Source organism: Schistocerca americana, chromosome 1 (genome assembly GCF_021461395.2).
Source record: "Schistocerca americana isolate TAMUIC-IGC-003095 chromosome 1, iqSchAmer2.1, whole genome shotgun sequence".
Classification (NCBI taxonomy): Eukaryota; Metazoa; Arthropoda; class Insecta; order Orthoptera; family Acrididae; genus Schistocerca; species Schistocerca americana.
In genome coordinates, this window is record NC_060119.1 from 422,682,739 (window position 1) to 422,707,378 (window position 24,640).

General features: G+C 40.2%; 1 protein-coding gene across 1 annotated transcript in view; it reads right to left on the reverse strand.

The window, feature by feature from the left end:
- The window catches only part of LOC124602553 (eIF-2-alpha kinase GCN2), a 308,459-nt gene that overhangs the window by 58,680 nt on the left and 225,139 nt on the right, over positions 1–24,640 (reverse strand). Inside the window, exons 20-21 of the mRNA XM_047136328.1 lie at positions 3,434–3,812; positions 1,638–1,825 (exon numbers count right to left, since the gene is read on the reverse strand). Of these exons, the coding sequence (XP_046992284.1) occupies positions 1,638–1,825; positions 3,434–3,812 (567 nt within the window). The remainder of the gene's footprint in view (positions 1–1,637; positions 1,826–3,433; positions 3,813–24,640) is intronic.

Below are 24,640 nucleotides of genomic sequence, written 5' to 3' on the forward strand. Positions count from 1 at the left end.
CTGATGCTGATGTGCAAACCTCAATAATGGAATGAAGGATATTATAACATATTCTGATAATTGTTGGAGACAAAACAGAAATTATGAAACAGCTATGGCAGTATGTTATCTAGTTAGCAAAATCCACATTGTTTCACACAAATGACATGCTCTTGTAAATTCCTTGGCTTTCACTGTCACTGAGAAAGCATGGTACAAACACGACATTCAAGTGTCGGAACAATGTATGACATTCAAGTGTCAGAACAATGTATGAAAATGGTGCTGTAAGTGATTTGAGGTGCAGAGAATGCAGATAAATGACTTTGTGTCACTTACCCGGTGGATTAAAGAGGTTCCCATTTACAGAAAGCAGGCTACCAATATACAACAAGTAAAATGGTTACAAATTAAGAGGCTCTGCATAGAATGTAACTCTGCTAGAAGGAAGCTTGGTTGCACTCTAATCTCAAATGTGCCAGAACCTACGATGATGTATCCAAAATTGTTTCTTATAAATCCTCTGGGTATCATGTATATGTATTCTACCTGAATCCAATGTAAGAAGATGAATCTGAATGAACAGTTGCTCCAGCACTGGTAACAAAGTTGGTTACATTATTGTTTGGCTATGACGTCAATTTAAAGTACTTGCCCAAAAAATAGTAAAGAAAATGTATAATGTAGTCCAGTTTCCCTCAATATCCCAGAAAAAAAACCCACACACAAGTGCATTTTTCTTCAATGTCAGAATATAAACAGGGCCCACTTATTTTACTAAAGCATCCAAATATTCAATGCCGAGCAGAATCATGTATGTCTACGCTTTCATCAAATGTGAGCAAATAAACAATGAAGCTCTGATGCATTTCTTCCTGAGGTGCCACTCTACATCTGCTGCCTTGTCCAGGGTTTAACAACACAGTGTTTGCTTTGGAAGACAAACTCCTGCAAATTGCCTGCAACTTCCTTGGAATTAAACATTCTGGAACTATTACTGTACTTGATTTCACAAGAGCCGCCACAGAAAATGAACTGACACTCATCACTATACTGTGAGCGACTTTGTAGGCTGCTGGTACTGGTGCATCACTGCCACTTTCTTTCCCATCATTCACTTTCAAAGTTTAAATGCACTACAGTACATTAAAATACTGCTGCAAGCTTCTACAAGCTCTGTTGTTGATTTCTTTCTTCTCTCCCCTCCTTCTTCCTCTTTTTTTCTTTGAGTTTCAGAGTATGTTGCTTTTAAGCACAGTTATCAGATCGGAGGAGGGGGGGGGGGATAGTCACATGGGGGGGGGGGGATAGTCACATTGAAACAGGGTATTTTTACATGCAATAACACAGGCAATGCTTGCTCAATACTTTCACAATGCTTGCACAATACTTTCAGCTATTCTACCCACAAATCTCCACCATTCTACCCTTTTTTATTATAGTTTTTGTCTAATTGCTCCCTCTTTCAGATGTAGCCCCTAAACAGAACACCAATGTTACATAATGTGCAGACGAGTATGAAGTATTAGTTCTTTATGTACATTTGTTGTTATTTTTCTTTTTTTCTAAGCCATGTAAAAGCTATCAAGAAGGAAAATTAATCTGGGATGAAGAACTGAATTGTTTGATTTAGATACTGACAAACATATGACACCTACCTTGGCTTCACTCAAGATACTGCTAACATCTGCATGCTTTTCTTCTTCAATTCCACAATGTAAAAGAATTGCTTTCAGAAGTAGTGTATGACTGAGACGAAATGAGCAATTCTTATCCCGTAAATTAGGGAACTCTGTCACCACCTCCCATACAATTGCAAGCAATTCAGCCTCGGCTGTGTTGGTACCTGAAAAAATGTTATGTTAGTGCACACACAGGCTACCAGTAAACTGGCAGGATGAATGATTACACACAAACAGTCTGGCCCTGGAGGTGACCAACATCCAATTGCTGAGATACTCCAAAGTATTTACTCATGAGGTCCAATTGCCTGCTATACCAAATGGGAAATTTTTATAACTCGTAACTCAGCAAGTGTGCCTAAGCTTTGTAACTGTAAGAAATCTTTCAAGATTGATAAATACGCAAAACTTCACATCTCAAGTCATATTAATGTGCACAGCATACAGCAATGTTTTGGAAAATTGACTCAGTTTGCCACATCAACTGATACTGATGTTTCTAGTTATTATGATCTATGACTCGCGTAACGAAATTAAATGGGACTTAATGGAAATTATATGGAACATCCTACAATTTTACAGGAGAATTATAACATTTCATGAGTGATAACTGAGCAAATAGCAAGCAGGACAAGAGATGTAAGCAAAATATTCTACAATTTACTCTCTTTAATAAAGAGACAGATGAAGTGCCCAGTACTTTTCTCCATAAGGCATAACTGTTAGTACAGTAAACACCAACACATAAACACAGATAACAATACTTCTAGATTTTAGAAGCCCATGTTCCATTTTCTGATAGGATACAGGAAAGTAATTTAGACAACTTCGGGAGTTCATTTCTTACACAAACAACAGAAATGCTCCTATCAACTTGTCTGGAAATAGATGGTGAGTCTAGAATAGAACATTTATTATCAACGGCACATCCTCAAACACAAGACAGAGTGTTCTGTAGATATTACACTTGTCTCTGATAAAACGTGCTGAATCACTGATGTTGAACTGTTGCTGATGTGACAGTTCAACTATCTCATAGACATTTGCGGTAGCTCACAGATAAGAGTTACAATCGTTAATGATGTTGTGTCCCTCAAATATGTACTCTTCATCAAAAGTAGATGGTGATAATCAGCTCAAAATGGTGGTTTCTTTTTGCAGAATTACTTATAAACGAAGCATAGACTCTTGTTGTGTAGATGGTGATAATCAGCTCAGAATGGTGGTTTCTTTTTGCAGAATTACTTATAAACAAAGCATAGTCCCTTGTAAATTAGCTTAGAAGGTCACTTGCCTGGATTTAATTCCAAAGTAATGACCAATGTCTGGTAGACCCCTTCTTTCAATTCCAGTTCACAAACCCAATGTGTCCATCCTCCACGTCAACTCTTCCATCGCCAAAGACTGTCCAATAACGACAAAGATTCCAAAAGTCAGCACTCCAAAGCTAACTCACAATAAAAAGCTGTGTGAGCAGTTTCCATCCATGGAAAGTACCAGTTATGGACACAAGTTATCTTCTAAAGTGGGCACCAAATACTTCCATTCATCAAATGTATGTAGAGGAAGGGCTTTAGAATGTAGCAGCAATCGTGCATTAACTATCATTCACCAACAATTCCTTCTCATATTCGTAGCGGTGAAATTTAACATTATGTTATGTGCCTCTATAGAAAGTTTCCCAACATCTGTATATGTGTTATATTAAGGTATTAAACTTCTATTTATACCAAAACCATCATACATGCCTCGCTTATTCACTGGAAACCAACCTGGGTTTGGTGTAACAATATCCACAGCACATTCGTAAAGCTCTCTAGGATGAAAGCCAAAAACTTTCTTCTCTCGATATACTCTGTCAATAGCATATCGCTTGAGGGTTGATATTCCATTCCATGCAACATAACGAGCAAACGGAACTCTGAGATTGTGAGGCAAAGACACAACACCTCCTGAATGTGTCATAAGCTGTACACCTGTGTCTGCTGGAAGCAAAGAGTTATCACGTGGCATTAGAAGAGGAGTCGGTACACAGACAGCTCCATGGCGACGAAATACACGAGTCACTGTCTCCTTGGCAAACTCTTGCAGTGCAGGAGATGGCTTCGGTAAATTCATGTCATAAGTGAGGTCTTCAGCTGGTGTCACTTCCTAAAGATAGAAAGAAATAATTTACATAGTTGTGTAATGCTAACTGAAAAGTCAACACATTTTATATAGTTTCTAATTTTAGACTGGCAATTTGGCTATTTTTGTAGAATGTGCAAATCCCTTTGTACCCCCATGCCAATAGTGAAAGGGATCACTGAGACACACTGGAGGGTGGAGGGGGCGGCGGAGAGGGGGGGGGGGGGGGGGAGTGGGGGTTGTAATGTGGCAATTCATAATGGCAAGAAAATGTGTTGCACAAACACACGCGCGCGCACACACACACACACACACACACACACAAAGTGAATGTGCAAGTAAATCCCAAAATCAAATCTCGTATATAAAACAGCTTCAATCGTCCGATTACTTATACAAATGCGTTGATGTGTTAGATACTTGACTTAAAGCATGCAAGTGAAAATAGCTTAGGAAAGGTTTAACATTATGCTTAAAATTTGTTAGAAGTTGCTAAATGCTCTTATTATCAAATACTGGTTGAACAGAGTCTGCGTAATTTGTGGATCATTTTAAGCAAACACAGTTTTAAGTGCATCTCGATGTTTATGATGTCGTATCTCCTGAACTGTCTCTTGTACAATGATATAATTTTGCAGGTTCGTTCAGTGGTATATGTGGATACTGTCTGCAAATTGTGTTGCAAATTTAGCTAGTAATAAAGAAGTCATAAATTAAAACATCATGTGTGGTGCTGCTGTTTTATTCTACAAAGCGAAAAAGTAGTAGGTGAAACTTTGTCCTCTCATGATTTTTGGGGGGATGTCAATAAGAAAAAGTTTTGAAAACGTTCAAAATTATGTGTAAAGTTTGTTGGGAATCACTAAATGCTCTCATTCTCAACAAATACCGAATGAATGAAGTCTGAGTATTTGCTTACCATCAGTTAACACTGCCTCAAGACAAACATACAGTATGTAATTCTAATACTCATCTTATTGTGTTAAGCTTTTAACATAAGATTATACCTCTTACTGAGTGGATTATGGCATTAATTTTGTTAATTCAGTCGATAATTACATGATCTATTCAAAATTAAATTTTTGTTTTATATCTGTAAGTCATGATGCTGTTGATTTCTTTTCCCAGAAACAAAGGAATATTAGTATCATTATACTGTTCTTGATCTTTCAGAAGAGGTGTCCAAAGATGATTAACTTTCGCTTTGCCATTACTTCTGATATTTTCTGTATATTTTCATAGATCTCTGTGTTGCTTCTCATTTTTCAACCACACATAGATTGTACTGCACCCACTATTTTTCTAAAAATCTGTCTACTCTGTCCTGCTTATAGTTCATCATTAAACATTCACGTGGATACAAACATTCCGGTGGTGCACATTGAGGTACAGTGTTTCTAGTTTTCTGTTTTTAGACATGCATTTCTTGTTGCAGATAAATATATAGTACACCCCTGAAAAAGCTGTGTCCAGTATCTCGAAGAACCAACACGTCACACCCAGATACAAGAAGGGTAGCAGAAGGGATCCACAAATCCACCAAATGATATCCTTGATATCGTTTCATTGTAGAATACTAGAATGTATTCTGGGCTCAAGTCTAATGAGATATCTCAAACAGAATTAACGGCTCCATGCCAACGAGCATGGATTTCGAAATCACTGATCATGTGAAACCAAAAACACACTTTTCCCACATGGTATCCTGATCCAGCTAGGTAAATACAGGATATACATAAAGTCCGGGAACACTTTCATTTATTTATTTCATAAGAACCAAACATTGTACAGATACCATAAACATGTCATTTTGAAGAGAAACCCTGTAAGGTTTTTTTTTTTCCTTCCACGTGTACTGCCAACAGCTTAGTTTGGTAATTTGCCGACAGTCAGCGCTAGTCACAAACATGGCGAGTTTAGGTGTGGAGCGAGCTTTCTGCATTGGAGTTCGACAAAAACAAATGTGCTACAGCTGTTCAATGGATGTTTAGAACCAAGTATGGTAAGAAACAACCAACAAGGAAAGCCATTTACCACTGGCAGAACAAATTCGTTACAACGGGTTGCTTGTGCCCGGCAAAGAGAAGCGGACGTCCCAGTGTGAATTAAGTGAATAATGTGGCAAGAATTCAATTACCATATTGACATCGGCCGGGTCACTCATGGTTTGCATATAGAATTTTTGTATTAAAAAAACAAACTTTCAGAGTTTCTCTTCAAAATGCAATACATATGACATCCGTACAATGTTGGTTCTTGTGCAATAAAGAATTGAAAGTGTTCCCGGACTTTACGTACACCCTGTACAGTATTTCTCGACTTCTGTGAAGCATTTGATTCACACTTCTGCCTATTAATCACAGTATGATCACATGGGCTATCAAACAAAATTTGTGACTGGATTAAACAATTCTTGGTATGAAGGATGAAGCAGGTTATATTGGATGGAGAATGAACTGACATACGTAGAAGTACCGTGGTTGTTCATGTTAATGATCCAGCAGACAATGTACGGAGGTGCCTCAAATAAAACTGGAATATTTCTTTTATCCATCTTTTTGTAAGCAGAGAATGTTACAATCTCTGCTAAGTTCTGTTTTCATTCCCAGTGAGTGTACTCCACAGCTAGAAAGCAGTCAAACTATTTCTTTACTCAGAATGATGATGTCAATGATGATGTCAGGGCAAGAGGTAGCATCATTCTGTTGCACAATACATTATACGAGGTGCTATCCAAAATTTTCAGGACTGGTGCTGCCACCTGTTGAAAACCTTACCTTTAGACTAATGGTCACCATCACCCTCGAAGTAGTTGCCATCTGCATGTACACACTGGTCCCAGCACTTCTCCCACTTGTGAAATGTTCTCTGGAAGTCCTGTTCTTTGAGGGTGTTTATCACCGCCACTGATGCTTCTTGAATCCTCTTTAGAGTGTTGAACTGATGGCCTTTCAACTTGAGTTTCAGTTTTGGGAATAGCGCGAAGTCGCAAGGTGCCAAATCTGGCGAGGATGGTGGGTGAGGTACAACCACCATGTTGTTTTTTGTCAAAAAGGTCCTGGTGTGCAAGGATGTGTGACAGGGTGGGTTGTCGTGATGCAGCAGCCAGTCCCCTTGACGCCAAAGTTCGGGCCGTTGTCGCTGCACGTTTTCAAGGAGCCGTCGCACAATGTCACAGAAGTACACGGCATTCACTGTTTGGTTGGGTGGGATGAATTCTTTGTACACAATTCCCTTGTTATCAAAGAAAACGATGATCATGCTCTTCACTTGTCTCGCTTTTTTGGGACTTGGGAGAGCCCGGTCTCTTCCACTGGGAAGATCGTTGCTTTGTCTCTGGGTCATAACTGTAAATCTAGCTCTTGTCGCCAGTGATAACCCATGACAAGAAGGTTGGATCATCAGATACGGCCTGACGAAGGTCCATGCACACTTCAACACACTGCGCCTTCTGATCGGCAGTCAAGATCCCTGCCACAAATTTTTTGGCAACACAATGCATGCCCAATTCATCAGTCAATTCGTTGATATGTCCCATAACCAATACTCACTTCATTCACAAGGTCTTGAATGGTTACACGTCGATCCGCACGATCAAACTGTTGAAGTTTGGCAACAATGTCTGGTGTCGTGCGGCTAACGGGCCTTCCAGTGTGAGCAACATCTTCGACGTCTGTACGGCCGGCCCTGAAAGCATGCCACCGAAACACAAGCATACGGCTCATGCTCTGTTCCCCAAACACATGTTGAATCACTGAAAGGGTTTCCGTAGCACTTTTCCCAAGATACAAACAGTGTGTGTGATACACACACACTGTTCTGTTCACAAATCCATCATAAAATCGCCACAAATCAAACACAGAGTATTACGGAAATCACTGTGGACATGCAAAATGTCCTCCCAGCTGAATGCCACTCCGCACACTGACTCATCAGATATGCAGCTCTCGCCACCTAGCGGTGCAAAAAACTACTACTACTAATTTCCAGATGGCAGCACCAGTCCCGAAAATTTTGGATTCCACCTTGTGTTCAAGTTTCTCACAACAGAGGGCTTAAAATTTTGAAAATTCTTGCAGCACAGATTGTGGACAACACCCTGAAAAACACAAGAGTATGCATGGCACACACAATTTGTACAACGATGAGGAAAGTTGAGAACTCAGCTCACTGACATCGCCTGAGGGACAGCATGACTGAGGAGAATAGTTGCACTGTTAGCCTTCTTGAAGACAATCACTGAACAACATTTGCTGAAATTGCAACTGAGGCTGGCTTAAGCTATGGTAGTGCGCAGGCCATCATTACTGACAACTTGGGATTTTGGAAAGTATCTGCAAGGTGGGTGCCTTACTGCAGAGCACAAATTTCATCATCTTGAGGTAAGCAAATGGCTACTGATACGCTACCGAACTGAAGAGGAACACTTTTTGGACCACATTGTGGCCTGTGATGCATGGATGCACCATTTCACCCCAGAATAGAAAAACAACAGCATGGAATGGCACAAAAAGTGCGAATCTGCACCTGTCAAAGCCAAAAAGCATTTCTGCATGCAGAAGGTTCCAAGAGTTTTTTTTTATTTTTTTATTTCAAAGTTGTTCTCATCAGTTTTATCTACGAATGTTGTACCGTGAATGCTGCATACTACCGCAAACATTTGGACTGAATAAAATGTTTACATCTTTAGAAAAGGAGCCCTTCTCCAATCTGGGATGTGACTATGCTTCGTGACAATGTTTGACCCCATACAGCTGCCAGACTCAACAAAAAAAATTCGGGAATTGTTCTGGACCACACCACAACATATTCCCTACAGTTCAGTTCAGACTTATCGCCCTGCCATTTTCATGAATTTGAACCACTAAGGGAAGCAGTCGGAGTACAAAGACTTGATGACGATCGCACTGTTGAAGCATTCATGTGCAACTGGCTGCTGTCACAGTCACGTTCATTTTACAAAAACAAGATCGAGAAACTGCTCGAGTGTTTCCCATCCAGGTGACTACATAGAAAAATAAGTTTGTGTGTATGAATTTTTCTGAACATTAAATAAACTTGTGAAAAAAAATTACTGTTTATATCTGATTCATTCTCAGACTTTTCACACATAATGTGGTTATTTATAATGAAGTGCTGACTGAAGAAAAAAAACTGCACAAATATTCAGTAGGGCCTTGATATGGTTTCAAAGTGGTGCAAAGATTGGCAACTTACAACTGTGGGCCCACAAAATTACAGACCAATGGTCTCTAAAATCTGTTTGCTGTAGAACTCTTGAACACATTCTCAGTTTGAATATAATAAATTTTCCCTGAAACTGAGAAGCTTATATCCACAAATCAGCATTGTTTTAGATTTAGACAGCATCACTCATGCTAAACTCAGCTTGCCCTTTTTTCACGATATACTGTGCATTTTGGATGAAGGCCAACAGGCAGATTCCATACTTCTGTATTTCTGGAAAGCAGATGACACAGCACCCCACAGCAGACTGTTAATGAAGGTACGAGCATACGGAACAAATTCCCAGACATGTGAGTGGCTCGAAGTCTTCTTAAATAATAGAATCCTGTGTGTTGTCCTTGACAGCGAGTGTTCATCAGAGATAAGGGTATTGCCACAGAAAAGTGTGATAGGACCATTGTTATCTTATATACACATAGATGATCTGGCAGACAGGGTGGGAAGCAACCTGCAGTTGTTTGCTGAAAATGCTGTGTTGTAAGGGAAAGTGTCGAAGCTGAATGAGTGTAGGAGGATACGAGATGACTTAGATAAAATTTCCAGTTGGTTTGGTGAATGGCAGCTAACTCTGAATATAGAAAAATGTTTAAGTTAATGCAGATGAATAGTAAAAACAACCCTGTAATGTTCGGATATGGCATTAGTAGTGCGCTGCTTGACACAGTCATGGTGTTTATATATCTGGCTGTAATGATGCAAAGTGATATGAAATGGAAAGAGAAGGTGAGTATTGTGATAGGTAAGGTGAATGGAAAACTTCGGTTTATTGGGAGAATTTTGGGAAAGTGTCATTCATCTGTTGAGGAGACAGCATACAGGACATTAGTGCAACCTAATCTTAAGTACTGCTCGAGTGTTTGGAACCTGTACCGGCTTGAATTGAAGGACGACATCAAAGCAATAACAGGTGGGCAGCTAGATTTGTTACCGATAGTTTCGAACAATTTGATGACCAGCATTTGAAGCTGACTGCCGAATGATTCTATTGCTACCAACATACATTTTGTGTAAGGGCCACGAAGATAAGATGCGACAAATTAGGGCTCATACAGAGGCATATAGGCAGCGTTTTTCCCTCGCTCTATTTGCAGGAAATGACTAGTAGTAGTAGTAGTAGTAGTAGTAGAGGGTACATTCTGCCACGCACCATAGTTGGCTTGCAGAGTATAGATGTATAACATTCAAAATAATCAATTTTTGACAATATAATGCAATTGGACAGATAAAAAATCTACTCAACAAGTAGCAGCAGAACACTGTAACATGCAATAAGCTGTTTGGACCATGTGTATTCTCAAATTTATGATCTCATCCTTTTTTCGATCTTATTTGAAATGTCTTAAACTCCGACCGTATAGTAATACACTAGACTCTCGCTAATTCGGTCATTCCTGGCACATATGGGTGCCAGATTAGCAGAAGTGCCACATTATTGAGTATCTGAAATTTATTTTATTCATTTATTTTGAATACATAGTAGATACAGTGTACTGTAATTCATTAAACATAGGGGATATACTTTATTAAATCCAAAACTACATTAATTTCCAAAGAAAATTTAGTCCTTGAGTGTATACTGTACATAATTACACAGTCGTATCAGTCACTAAGAAACATGTCCCTAATTTGTAATTGTCATAATGAAGATAAGCGACCCTGGCACTATTTATCAAGCAACCGCTTTGAAAGCATTACATTGATACTGCATGTATATGATTGTTGCATAATGTACTCCAGGAAGACCTCGGCAGCTTCAGCACCAGCAGTGTGAGAAATCTTCATGCTCTCTCCTCCTGTGTCCTCTTCCTCATCACTTTCATCATTACTTTCTTGCATGCTTTTGATTATTTCTTCATCTGTTAAAGTTTGGTCCGTATCACAGTTTTCCTCATTCAGCCACTTAGTAACATCTTCATCATCAATTTCTTCTCCTCCTGGGAGGCTATGGAACATGTCAGTGTACAAAGCAATTGATAATTCCAAATTGACTGGCTCATCGCTGTCACTCACTACTGGATCCAACTTGGCATCAATGGATGGCCACAATTTTCTCCAGCTCTTCATTATGGTAGAGCTCTCCACTTTATTCCATGCTTCGGCTGCTTTGAAAACAACATCATGTATGTTAATTGCTTTCCACACCTTCAGCATAGTCTCGATAGTTGTTTTAACTTTCATTCAGCAAGGAGACGAGACGTGAATGTCGATATTGACGTTTAATTGATTCCAAAATTCCCTGGTCCATGGCCTGAATCAGGGCTGTCACATTGGGTGGGAGAAAGAGTGCTTGTATATCATCGGACTTTAGAGAAACATCTGAAGGATGACTGTCAATTATAAGGATAGCTTTCAGTGGAAGCTTTTTCTACTTTACCTCTTTTCTCACTGCTGGTACAAACGTTTCATCGAACCACCAAGAGAATATTTGTCTGTCCATCCACGCTTTCTTCTGAGCACAATACTGCACTGGTAGAGCATTTATGTCTGTGTTGAAAACAACGTGGATGTTGGGATTTTCCAATCACCATAAGCGGTAGTTTATGACTCCCATTTGCAGTACAACGTGCCATTAATGTTACATGCTGTTTCTGTTGCTTGTAACCATGGGCTTCCTTCTCGCACTTGGCAGCAAATGTTTTTGATGGAAGCATCTTATAAAAAAGTCCCGTTTCATCAGCATTATACAAGGCATCAGCAGTTAAATCTTCTTCCTCTATTATCTTCCATATCTTGCTTACAAACTCATCAGCATCCTTATCATTAGCTGAGCGACTTTCCCCGGTAACTGTCAGCTGCCGAATGCCATGTAGTTTTTTGCAATTTGACAGCCAACCTTCGCTCGCTGGAAAATTTTGTAATTTGTGGTAAGGTCTTATGGGACCAAACTACTAGGTCATGAGTCCCTAAGCTTACACACTACTTAATTTAACTTAAACTAACACTAAAGAAGACAGACACACACCCATGTCCGAGGGAGGACTCAAACCTCCGACAGGGGGGGGGGGCATGCGAACCGTGACAAAACACCACCTCAGACCGCGCAGCTACCCCATGTGGCTTCGCTCCCGGGAAACAAGTTACTACTCCTAAGTTGTTTGTTAAATGCAGCTGCTTTTTCCTTTTATAATCGGGCCACTGACTGGAATTCCTTTATTGCATCATCATATGAACCATCTAAAAACAGCTACGTCCAGTTCTTCATTCTCACTCGTTTGCATAACGTTTCATTTTCCCAACTCACTATCCATTTGTGTTGAATACTATCGAATAACGTCTTCTATCTTTTGATGTCATAAATACACACATCAAAAAAAGTTTTGCATTACCCTGGTTCCCAGAACAGATAGACGCTGACTATGGATATCACAGACTGTTCAGAGATGTCACTAAACCAGTCCAAAGATGTAAACAACAAAGCATTAGCAGCGCTTATTAGATGCAGAGGGTCCGACAGCTGATCAGTTCCAGTCATTCTATCAGGAAAGAGGTACACAGCTCTTGTTGCCTGTAGTTCAACCATGCCTAGACGGTCAATATCGTGGTTCGATCACATCTGCATTGTTACTTTGTGCCCGGAAGGGCTCTCAACAAGGGAAGTGTCCAGGCATCTCGGAGTGAAACAAAGCGATGTTGTTTGGACATGGAGGAGATACAGAGAGACAGGAACTGTCGATGACATGCCTCACTCAGGTCGTCCGAGGGCTACTACTGCAGTGGATGGCTCAGAGGGACTCTGACAGCAATGCCACTATGTTGAATAATGCTTTCCATGCAGCCACAAGACAACGTGTTACAGTTCAAACTGTGCACAATAGGCTGCATGCCGTGCAACTTCACTCTTGATGTCCATGGCGAGGTCCATCTTTGCATCTACGACACCTTGCAGCGGGCCCAACCCAACATGCCCAATGGACCGCTCAGGATTGGCATCACATTCTTTTCACCAATGAGTGTCTCATATGCCCACAACCAGACAATCATTGGAGACATGATTGGAGGCAACCCAGTCAGGCTGAACGCCTTAGACACACTGTCCAGCGAGTGCAGCAAGGTGGAGGTTCCCTGCTGTTTTGGGGTGGCATCATGTGTGACCGATGTACACCGCTGGGGTCAAGGAAGGCGACATAACCACTGTACGATACATGAATGCCATCCTCCGACCGACAGTGCAACCATATCAGCAGCATATTGGGAGGTATTCGTCTTCATGGCTGAATCATCATCGCACCCCCATTGTGCACATCTTATGAATGACTTCCTTCAGGATACTGACATCGCTGGACTAGAGTGGCCAGCATGTTGGCCAAACATGAACCCTATCAAACATGGCTGGGATAGATTGAAAAGGCTGTTTATGGATGATGTGACCCACCAACCACTCTGAGGGATCTACGCCGAATTGCCGTTGAGGAGTGGGACAATCTAGACCAACAGTGCCCTGATAAACTTGTGGATAGTATATCTTGGCAAATACAGGCATGCATCAATGTGAGAGGAAGTATACTGGGTGTTAGAGGTACCGGCGTGTACAGCGATCTGGACTACCACCTCTGAAGGTCTCGCTGTATGGTGGTACAACATGCAATGTGTGGTTTTCATGAGCAATAAAAAGGGCGGAAATGATGCTTATGTTGATCTCTATTCCAATTTTCTGTACTAGTTCTGGAACTATTGGAACCGAGGTGAAGCAAAACCTTTTTTGATGTGTGCAGTTGCTCATCCAACATTGAACTCAGCAGCAATGGCTTTCTGCGAAGAATCTCGATTTAACTTATCTAAAATTTCTAGTTTCTGCTTGAGGTCTAGCATAATGTGCTTCCTTTTAGAAGACATCATTATAACTGTAAAGAAAGTTACAATTTCAAATACAGTACATAAAGCATTGTTTAACTACGCAATGTTGCGCACGATAATTCATTGTGCACGTGTTTTTTGGATGTGTGCCGGATGACTGAGAGGCCGGACTACTGAGGGCCGGATTAGCGAAATCTAGTGTATATGTTGTGCTAACACAATTATCCCCTGTGATTTTAAAAAAATCATAAAATTTCTGTACTACAAAAAGATAAATTTTTCGTTATATGAATATATATTATCATAATTGTTATATTGTGCTGTTGAGTGAAGGTCATTTTCTATACATTATTTTCGATTTAATGTTCTATGTTACATCAAGAAACACATCAACCTATAGGGTTTCCAGATCTACAAGAGAATCTGGTTTCTAGACAGAAGAAATTCAAGCAACGGATGGAAGGAGATCTTTAAAAAAACAAGATGAGTATTTTTTCTTTAAAGCTACCACTAGAGTCAGCCAATATTTTTACTGAACATATATTACAATTAAGATTCATCCAATTGAGTGTAACAAAGGAGGTCGTTAAAATGTACACACAAAAAGGTTCAACTTAAGCAAGCTTTCGGAGCCAATGGCTCCTCCTTCCAGCAGAAGAGTTGCAGGGGAAGGAAGAGGGGTGAAGGAAAAGGACTGAAGAGGTTTTGGGAAAGGGGTACAGTTCGGAAAAGTCATCCAGAACTCCGGGTCAGTGGAGACTTAGTGTATGCAATGAGAAAGAAAGATGGACTGTTGGGGACTGCACTGGATAAGATTTGAAAACCTGAGAGCTTAAAAGTGGAAGACAGGGTAATATGCAACGAAGATACTACTACTAAAACATTGTGCATGAGAAAAGAGTGAAAAGCTAAGTGCATTCAATGTAACAGAGATGGGAAGTGGACAGCGAAAAATAGACAGGTCAGAAAGTTAAAGATGTAGAAAACTAAAGTGGAGTGAAGAAAGGAGTAGTTACTGTGAAGAAATACTGAGATGGAAAGAACTAACATTGATTAAGGACAAGTGGGTGGCAAGACCGAGGACATGTTGCAGCACTAGTTCTGTGGAGTTCTGAGAAAATGGTGTCATGGTGTCTTGGTGGTGGTGGTGGTGGTGGTGGTGGTGGTGGGGGGGGGGGGAGGGGGGAATGATGTGTGATGATGGCCTCCGGTCGGGTAGACCGCTCGCCTGGTGCAAGTCTTTCGATTTGACGCCACTTTGGTGACTTGCGCATCGATGGGGATGAAATGATGATGATTAGGACAACACAACACCCAGCTCCTGGGTGGAGAAAATCCCTGACCCAGCCGGGAATCGAACCCGGACCCTTAGGATTGACAGTCTGTCGCGCTGACCACTCAGCTACCGGGGGCGGACGTCTTGGGGAAGAATCCAGATGTCACTTGTGGTGATATAGGCTGCGGGGGCATGACTATCATTTTGTAGAGCACGCTCTCCAACAGGATATTGTGTATTGTTGGTATACACCCTCTGCCTGCGGCCATTCATCTTGACTGATATACGACATGTCATTTCACAGGTGGATTTCCCTTTGATAGTAAATGTTTTGCCCGTTACAGTGCTGGTATAGGTACGAGGGTGCATAGGGCAAGTCTTACAGGGGGGCTCGTCACAAGTGTAGGAGCCATAGGGTAGGGAGATGGGTGCAGCAGAGTACAGGGTCTCACAAGGATATTGCGGAACTTTTGAGGGCGACAATAAGCTATTCCAAGTGTGGAGGGCAAAATCTCAGACAGAATGGATCTCATTTCAGGGCATCATTTTAGGAGGTCATGGTCTTGTCGAAGTAGCTGATTAACACATTTAAGACTAGGATAATACTGAGTGACAAGTAGTGAGCTCCAAAGTTGTGTTTTGGAGGGACTGGATGTGATGGCCTGGGAAATCTGCCTTTGGACTAGGCTGGCATTGTAATTACATCCAGTGAAGGCTGAGGTAAAAATGGTGGAGTACTGCTGTAAAGAGTCTGCACCCGAACAAATATATTTGCCTAGAATGCCAACCTGTAAGGGAGGGAACATTTGACATGGAAAGGATGGCAACTGTCAGAATGTAAGTATGATTGTTTGTTAGTAAACATCACGGAAAGTGGTATGGGATTCGTAATAGGACCATGTGAAATTTAACCTAATTTAATTCCACACAGTCCTATACCGAATCCCATGCCACTTTCCTTGATGTTGATCTTATCTGTCAAACGTTCCCTCCCATACAGCCTTGACATTCGAAGCAAATGTATTTGTTCGGATGCAGACTCTTTAAAGCAATACACCACTATTCTCACCTCAGCCTTCACTAGATGTAATTACAATGCTAGCCCAGTTCAAATGCGGATTTTCCAGACCATCACATCCAATCCTAGTACTGCTGATCCCTCCAAAAAAACAACAACTTTGGAGCATGTCACTTGTATGCTCAGTATTATCCTGGCCTTGAATGTATTAATCAGAACTATGTCCTGAAATGAGATCCATCCTGTCTGAGATTTTGCCTGCTACACCTACAATAGCTTTTTGTCGGCTTCCCAATTTCCGCAATATCCTTGTGAGGCCCTACGCTCCTTCTGCACCCATCTCCCTATCCTATGGCTCCTATCTTTGTGACCATCCCTGCTGCAGGACTTGCCCTATGCACCCTCCTACCACCACCTATACCAGCCCTGTAACTGGAAAAACATACTGTCAAAGGTGGAACCACTTATGAAATGATATGTCATATATAAACTGTTATTAAACACTGTTTGGAGTCTTTTATATTGGCATGACTACCACCCATTATCAATCAGGATGAATAGCCATAGGCAAAGAATGTATACAAGCAACACACAATATGCTGTTGCAGAGCATGCTCGACAACATGACAGTCGTAACATCAGTGCCTGTTTCACCACAAGCAGCATCTGGATTCTTCCCCAACACACCAGTTTCTCAGAACTCAGCAGGTGGTAACTAGCGCTACAACATGTTCTCAGTTCTCGTCACCCACCTGGCCTTAGTTTACATTAATTCTTTCCATCTCAGTATTTCTTCACAGTAACTACTCCAGTCTTCACTCCATTTTAGCTTTCTACACCTCTCATTTTTGGACCTGTCTATTTTTTGCTGTCCACTTCCCATCTCTGTTACACTGAATGCACTTAGCTTTTCACTCTTCTTTCCTCATGTGCTATGTTTTAGTAGTAGTCTCTGCCTTGCATATTACCCTGTCTTCAACCTTTAAGCTCTCAGGTTTTCAAGTCTTAACCAGTGCAGTCCCCAACAGTCCGTGTTTCTTTCTCATCCCATACACTAAGTCTCCTCTGACCCGGAGTTCTGGATAACTTTTCCGAACTGTACCCCTTTTCCTAAACCTCATCAGTCCTTTTCCTTCACCCCTCTTCCTTCCCCTGCAACTATTCTGCTGGAAGAAGGAGATGCTGGCTCCAGAAGCTTGCATTAGTTGGATTTTTTTGTATGCATGTTCTCCTGTTGCCACTTGGTGAGTCGATTTTTCATCTATCCAATTACACTGGAGTATAGACATAGATGTACCGTATTTACTCGAATCTAAGCCGCACTTTTTTTCCGGTTTTTGTAATCCAAAAAACCGCCTGCGGCTTAGAATCGAGTGCAAAGTAAGCGGAAGTTCTGAAAAATGTTAGTAGGTGCCGCCACAACTAACTTCTGCCGTCGAATATATGTAGCGCTACACAGGCATGCTTTGCAGGCACAAAGATAAATACTGGCGCCAAAACCTCTGCATCAGTAAATAAATTAAAAAAAAAAAAAGGTGTAAGACGAGCTTTTTTCTCCACCCTGAGTTTCGACCACTGCATTTTCATACATTATCCAACGAAGTAAATACAAATTCCGTGTTGTTCATCTTTGAATGTAGCAGCATTTCAATGTACTATGAAAATCCAACTGGCAACTATTTGGGATGTTTGTCAATATGGCCAACTCTACATTATGAATTTTTTCCTACCTGTGAGAAGAGATGGTTGCTAATAGGAACTTTTATGAATTGCGAATCACATGCAGTATTCCCTTCAACATAAGAATAATACGAATATAAACATTTTGCCATGTATTCTTTCGTGTTTGCTGCTATCTCATTTAAATCCTGTCTGCCTAATAACCTACGAAACTAGTGTGAGACAGCAGCAAATGCGGAAGAATATAAATATCATGTCATGTTTATATTCGTATTATTCTTATGCCTAATAGCGATACCATCAGAAATGAAGCACGGCAATTGACTAGATTTTTAAATCTAAGATGACTAATTTCTGTGCAGAATGTAATGTACTAAAGAAGCGTCTGCAAAGATTTTCAAACGGAGAAAAATTTTAGCTAAACTCTCGTTCAGAACACCTTCCATCATACGCAGTCTATTATTTGGTTCTTGTTGATCATTATCAAAGAAAGCAGCAGTGTAAGTAACAACAAATAGCAGTCTCTTGCCACTGTTTCGCTAATGAGACAATTCCTCTCTCTGTCTCTCTCTCTCTCTCTCTCTCTCTCTCTCTCTCTCTCTCTCTCTCTCTCTCTCTCTTTTTTTTTTATTGTAAGCGGCGGTAGCGCGCACAAAAGCAAGCCATGCCGCGAGCGGCGACAGGTCGTAAACACATATTATCAAAATGCGGCAAACAATGCATGACACAGTACAATAATGCATTTTCCGCCTAGAGTGACGTAAACGCCTATAACAAAGAGAATGGCACTTATCAGATCAAAGAAAAATAAGCAACTGATTCAAATAAGAAGAAGCACGCCTGATGCATAGCAATGGCTACCTGGTAAAGCTTAACTGCTAAGCTTACGACTCGAACCAAACTACTGTAGCTGTATCGTCATTTATTCTACCTAAATTGTGTCTCATATTACAATAGACCAACTTTGTTTCGATTTGGAGGGGCGGCCTAAAACTTTTCTCTCCCCTTGAATTTCAAGTCCCAAATTTCAGGTGTGGCTTAGATTCGGGAAAATTGTTTTTCCTTGATTTCGAGTCTCATTTTTCAGGTGCGGCTTAGATTCGAGTAAATATGGTAAATGTCCAGAAATGTAGAATTGTGTGTTTTAGAAACAAACTATTCTATTACTACAATATCAATTTGTCATAACTCTGATTGGTCAAGGGATGTGAAATGCAATGATCACATCAGCTCAGTCACAGGTGAAGCAGGCAGCAGGCTTTGGTTCATTGGTAGAATACAACAGAAAGGCGATCAGTCTACAGGGGACATTGCTTGCAAAAGTGTGACCCGCCCCAGAATATTGTTCAAAAGTATGGGACCTGTAGATACAGTACTAATAGAAGATACTTGACTATATATATATATATATATATATATATATATATATAAAAAACAAAGATGAGGTGACTTACCGAACAAAAGCGCTGGCAGGTCGATAGACACACAAACAAACACAAACATACACACAAAATTCAAGCTTTCGCAACAAACTGTTGCCTCATCAGGAAAGAGGGAAGGAGAGGGGAAGACGAAAGGAAGTGGGTTTTAAGGGAGAGGGTAAGGAGTCATTCCAATCCCGGGAGCGGAAAGACTTACCTTAGGGGGAAAAAAGGACAGGTATACACTCGCACACACGCACATATCCATCCACACATACAGACACAAGCAGACATATATTGTCTTTAAATATGTCTGCTTGTGTCTGTATGTGTGGATGGATATGTGCGTGAGTGCGAGTGTATACCTGTCCTTTTTTCCCCCTAAGGTAAGTCTTTCCGCTCCCGGGATTGGAATGACTCCTTACCCTCTCCCTTAAAACCCACTTCCTTTCGTCTTCCCCTCTCCTTCCCTCTTTCCTGATGAGGCAACAGTTTGTTGCGAAAGCTTGAATTTTGTGTGTATGTTTGTGTTTGTTTGTGTGTCTATCGACTTGCCAGCGCTTTCGTTCGGTAAGTCACCTCATCTTTGTTTTTTTATATATATACCACAAATGGTTGGAGGTTTTTATGACCCATGGAAGAGGTTCATGGTGAAGCTGGCAAAACTGAAATAGCAGATACTTGAAAATAGACAAAAAGCATGCTGAGAAAACCTGCTTACAAAGTTTGAACAACCAATCTTAAGATATGACTCTAGAAACATACTACAACTGCTAATTATCACTCCTGTAGGCATCATGAGAACAGGGTTATACAAATTACCAATTACCACCTGTATAAAAGTGCTTAAGCAGTAATTCTTCCCATATACCACTATGTGAATGGAAGGAGGAGCAGCCCCAATAATATAACCTATGTCACGTAGTTCACTTTGGTTTGTAGCGCATGGATGTAGACGTACGCGAATTTGGGGGAGGGCAGACATATGCGTTATATGACATATGGTCGTTTCTTTTCACTGATTTTACATTTTTCGCGATTCTACACCATAAATTCATAGCCCCTGTGAAAAACTCTTAAGATCATACTAAAAGTTCATTTCAATTCTATCTTTTCACTCGACGTCTCGCTTGACTTTGTCCTGTTTTCTTCCTGTTGACATTTGATATGACTCAATGAGTTACAAGTGGCACAAAAGACAAATGGTTCGCACTGTGAGTCATGGCAGAGTTTAGGGAATATTTCAGGTCATTGTGGAGAGGGGATGTGGGAGACAGGAAATGCTGACATAATCCACCATCAGTGTTGCCAACACATCTTGCAACGTTTAGCCTCACTGCACAATGATGATGGGTCGAGTACATTCCACATTACTGTTTGCAAGAACCAGTGTAATAGTAAAGTGATGGCACTGTGAAGGTGACCAGGAACGAGGCTACTGATTTGTTGATTGCTGTAGTGTCAAGTTGATGTTTTTGGACGTGTTAGTGACAGGAGACTCTCCGCTGTAGCAAGAACTCTTTGAGGAATAAGTTTGTGGTTGCACAATGTGTGAAATATTTGTGACAAGGAAGAATATGCACGTTATTGCTCACCAATTCACTTACAGTAATTTAAGCTGTCCTCTTAGGTTACTGATTAACAACACACTCAGAAATCACCACATATTCAGAAATAAACAGCGAAGTATTTGTGACAAGGAGCAATATGAATTTTACTGCTGCTCATTTCACTTGCAATAATATACGCTGTCCTCTTTAAGTTTCCACGTATCAACACATTTGGAAATAAACAGGCAAGTATTTATTTCATTCTTCCTTCTCTAACCAGCCAGAAATGTTTAACAACATTGAATATTGCAGAACGATCATAACAAATGTGATAACAATGCTAAGTTGAAAAAAATATTGGTAAGCAGCGAATTGCTAAACTATACCCTCTAATTCAGCTAACCACGATGTTATCCATTATGCTATGGCTTACTCATCTGAATTTTGTGTTGTGCATTAGTTATCATAAGATCTCTTGATGCCTTACATCACTGATGCTCTATTAATTGACATGTCATGATAAGTGTGACGTATTTATGATACAGTACTTTCAATGCACCATTGCTTTGAAACAGCGTACTGTGCTCTTACATCACACACTACAAAGGAAATGAATAATCAAAGTGCACACAGTTCACATTGGTTGTTCACAACAGCTAGTAGAAGTTAACAGTCGAAAGCCCACTAGCGACATCACCACTGCAAAAAGTAGTGAGAAGTGGCGTCCACACTGTCCCTGGAAACATGTTTCGGTTGGAAACATTATTTCCTACAGTGTATCACATCTGTTTCTGACTTTATTTCTTGTCTCTGTTTCCGTCCATACTGGCAGCAAACATTTTATTTATTTATCGTGACTTGTGTCCTGAAGGCCATAAGCATCTCAAGAGTGTTTCGTAGTTTTATAGAGGAAGGTCGCATATGTCAAAGAATTTCATAATTGGTTTTAAAACTTTGATGTTATTCTGATGGGGAGTTGGTATTGTAGTTGGTAACAGTTGATAAAATGTGATTAGTATTCGTAAGAAGTTGATTTATTGGTTTGCATACAGCTGTCATCCGTAGTGAGCAAGAAAATTCTAGAGAACACCTGGCGGGATAAACTTGCTATGTATGGGAACTGAACATGGAAGACAGCTATAGCTTTCGTAATTTCACTTGGACATCATCTAACAATTTTGAATTTCTGGCAAATATGGTGTCACTGTTTGTTTGTTTGTTTCTTCCCCCCCCACCCCGCGGAAAGCAATTACAACCAGACATTCTATTAGTCTTAGTTTTTTGTCAACAGGAGATTCATTCCAGAGCCTTGAGTATTTATTTCACATTTCAAAGCAAGCAATTGACAACCAATGTTATTTTCTTTTCTACACAGTAATTCTTAGTATTTAACCAAATGTAGCACCAATTTTCTGCAGAGTGTCTTGTTTCATCGCTGTTCTTGTACGGCTTGCTTCTCATATTCCACAAGCATCTGTCACCCCCAACCTGCCCCCCCCCCCCCCCCCCCCCCACACACACAAAAAAAAAAAAAAAAAAAAACACCCTTAATGCAGCAAGAGAAAACAAAACATCTAACAACTCTATACAACAGATGACACAATGAGACATATAAACATACACTTGTGCCACACAATGGTGACAAGCAGTAGCTGGCCTGAAACATTGTTTCCTTTGATCTGAACGGACACTGCTATGGATAGATGTTTCCCTGTTTCGAAAGATATTTCCAAATTGTGTCCACATCAAATAGCCAGAAACATGTATGTACATGGCTTGAAGCCCACTCAACCTAAGTAAACTGCCATTAGCTACTGAAGGAACACACACACACACACACACACACACACACACACACACACAATCACACACACACACCTTCCTCCATATATTCTGACGTCTTTTACTGCACTCCAGTTTTCCGTTTCATTCATTATGTTCATCAATTTTTCTGTTTTCTGGGTGAACACAAAGGAAAGATGTCTCAAAAAATGTGTATTTAGACATATAATTTGTGGTCGTAGCCCATAGGAAAATAGCTCAATTACTTTGTACACAGATGCCAATTTTAATTTTTTGATGAGCTTTTACTTGCTGTTACACATCTGTGATTTTTTAAGAACTGATGACATTCATTACCACAAATTATTGTATGGACATTGTATAGTACATTTAATTTCCTTCATTTATACAGATTTTATACAATGTATAAGAGAGGAGTACAATTTTTAATCATATATGCCAATTATATATGTTTTTGCTTGTATTTTGGGATTTTAATGTTTTCCTCAATTCAGCAGTGTCCTCAATTTTGCAGTTTTTAAGTCTGGACCCCACAAAAATGTAAAACAGAGGTTTCACTGTATTCATTTAAGCTGTTATACAACATATACTAGATAAATACGTATTATGCAAGCTATCAAGTGACAGGCAAGATTAACAACGAAAAATTACTAGAAAAGTCAATGCAGGTTTGTAAGTTTAGCTTCAATGACAAATATATAGAAAATAAAAATGAGCATGTGCAACATCAAGTAATCAATCACAGACTTTAAAAATAAAACATTATCATGCTATTTATCAAAATACACAAAGATGTTTTCACTTACTTAAGTCAGTGAATGTCAAAATACATTAACAAAAACTCTAATTCTCAGGAAACAGGAGGAAATGCTCTATTCACTTGCAAAACTGTGCGCACATTACCGTATCACTGATTACAACTGAAAACAATCTCATGATACAACAGCACTAATTCATGAAACACACTTACTCAAGGGTTAAAGAAATAATTTACGTTAACTGTTAATACTTGGAGACTGGCTAAGAACTGGAAATGCATACAGTGAGAATTGGAAATGCACAGAATAATGTAAGAAAGAGTACAAATTTTTGGCTGGAGTGGTTTTTACATACACCGGGGAAATCCACTGACACAAATGACTTTGACAAAGCATGACAGGAAGTGATATATGACAGATCCGACATCAGAGTACACTGCTGGTGCAGACAAGCATTTTCGAGCAGGTAGTTTAACACACATAGTTAAAGATGGACTTCCACAGCAGATGACCCCCATGTGTTTCCTTGTTGACTCAATGACTATGTTGGATATGTTTGCAGTGGGCAAGGGATTATTGAGTCTAGAGCATGAATAATCAATGAAATTTTGTTGCCAGATGAATCACATTTCTTGATATACGAGGTCAATGGTTGTGTCCTGGTCTTAACAGGGCAATCAGTTTTTACAAATTGTATAAATGACATATTAGTTAATTCTGATATCCATCAAACGTTTTTCTTTCCATTAGTATTCAAAGTGGTCACAACATGAAAAAATTTATGCTTAGACAGGTTGCTGGCTCCCAATGCTACCAAATCCGCACATAAAAAAAAGTTTTGCATCACCTAGGTTCTGAGAGTTCTGGAACCTGTACAGAAAATTGGAATAGAGATCACCATAAACAACATTTCCGCCCTTTTTATTGCTCATGAAAACCACGTATTGCATGTTGTCACACCACACGGCGAGACCTTCAGAAGTGGTGGCCCAGATTGCTGTACACACTGGTACCTCTAATACCCAGTAGTATTTCCTCTCGCACTGATGCATGCCTGTATTCATCGTGGCATACTATCCACAAATTCATCAAGGCACTGTTGGTCCAAGATTGGCCCACTCCTAAACGGTGGTTTGGTGTAGATCCCTCAGAGCATTTGGTGGGTCATGCTGTCCATAAACAGCTCTTTTCAATCTATCCTAGGCATGTTTGATAGGGTTCATGTCTGGACAACATGCTGGCCACTCTAGTTGAGCTATGACATTATGCTGAAGGAAGTCATTCACAAGATGTGCATAACATTCA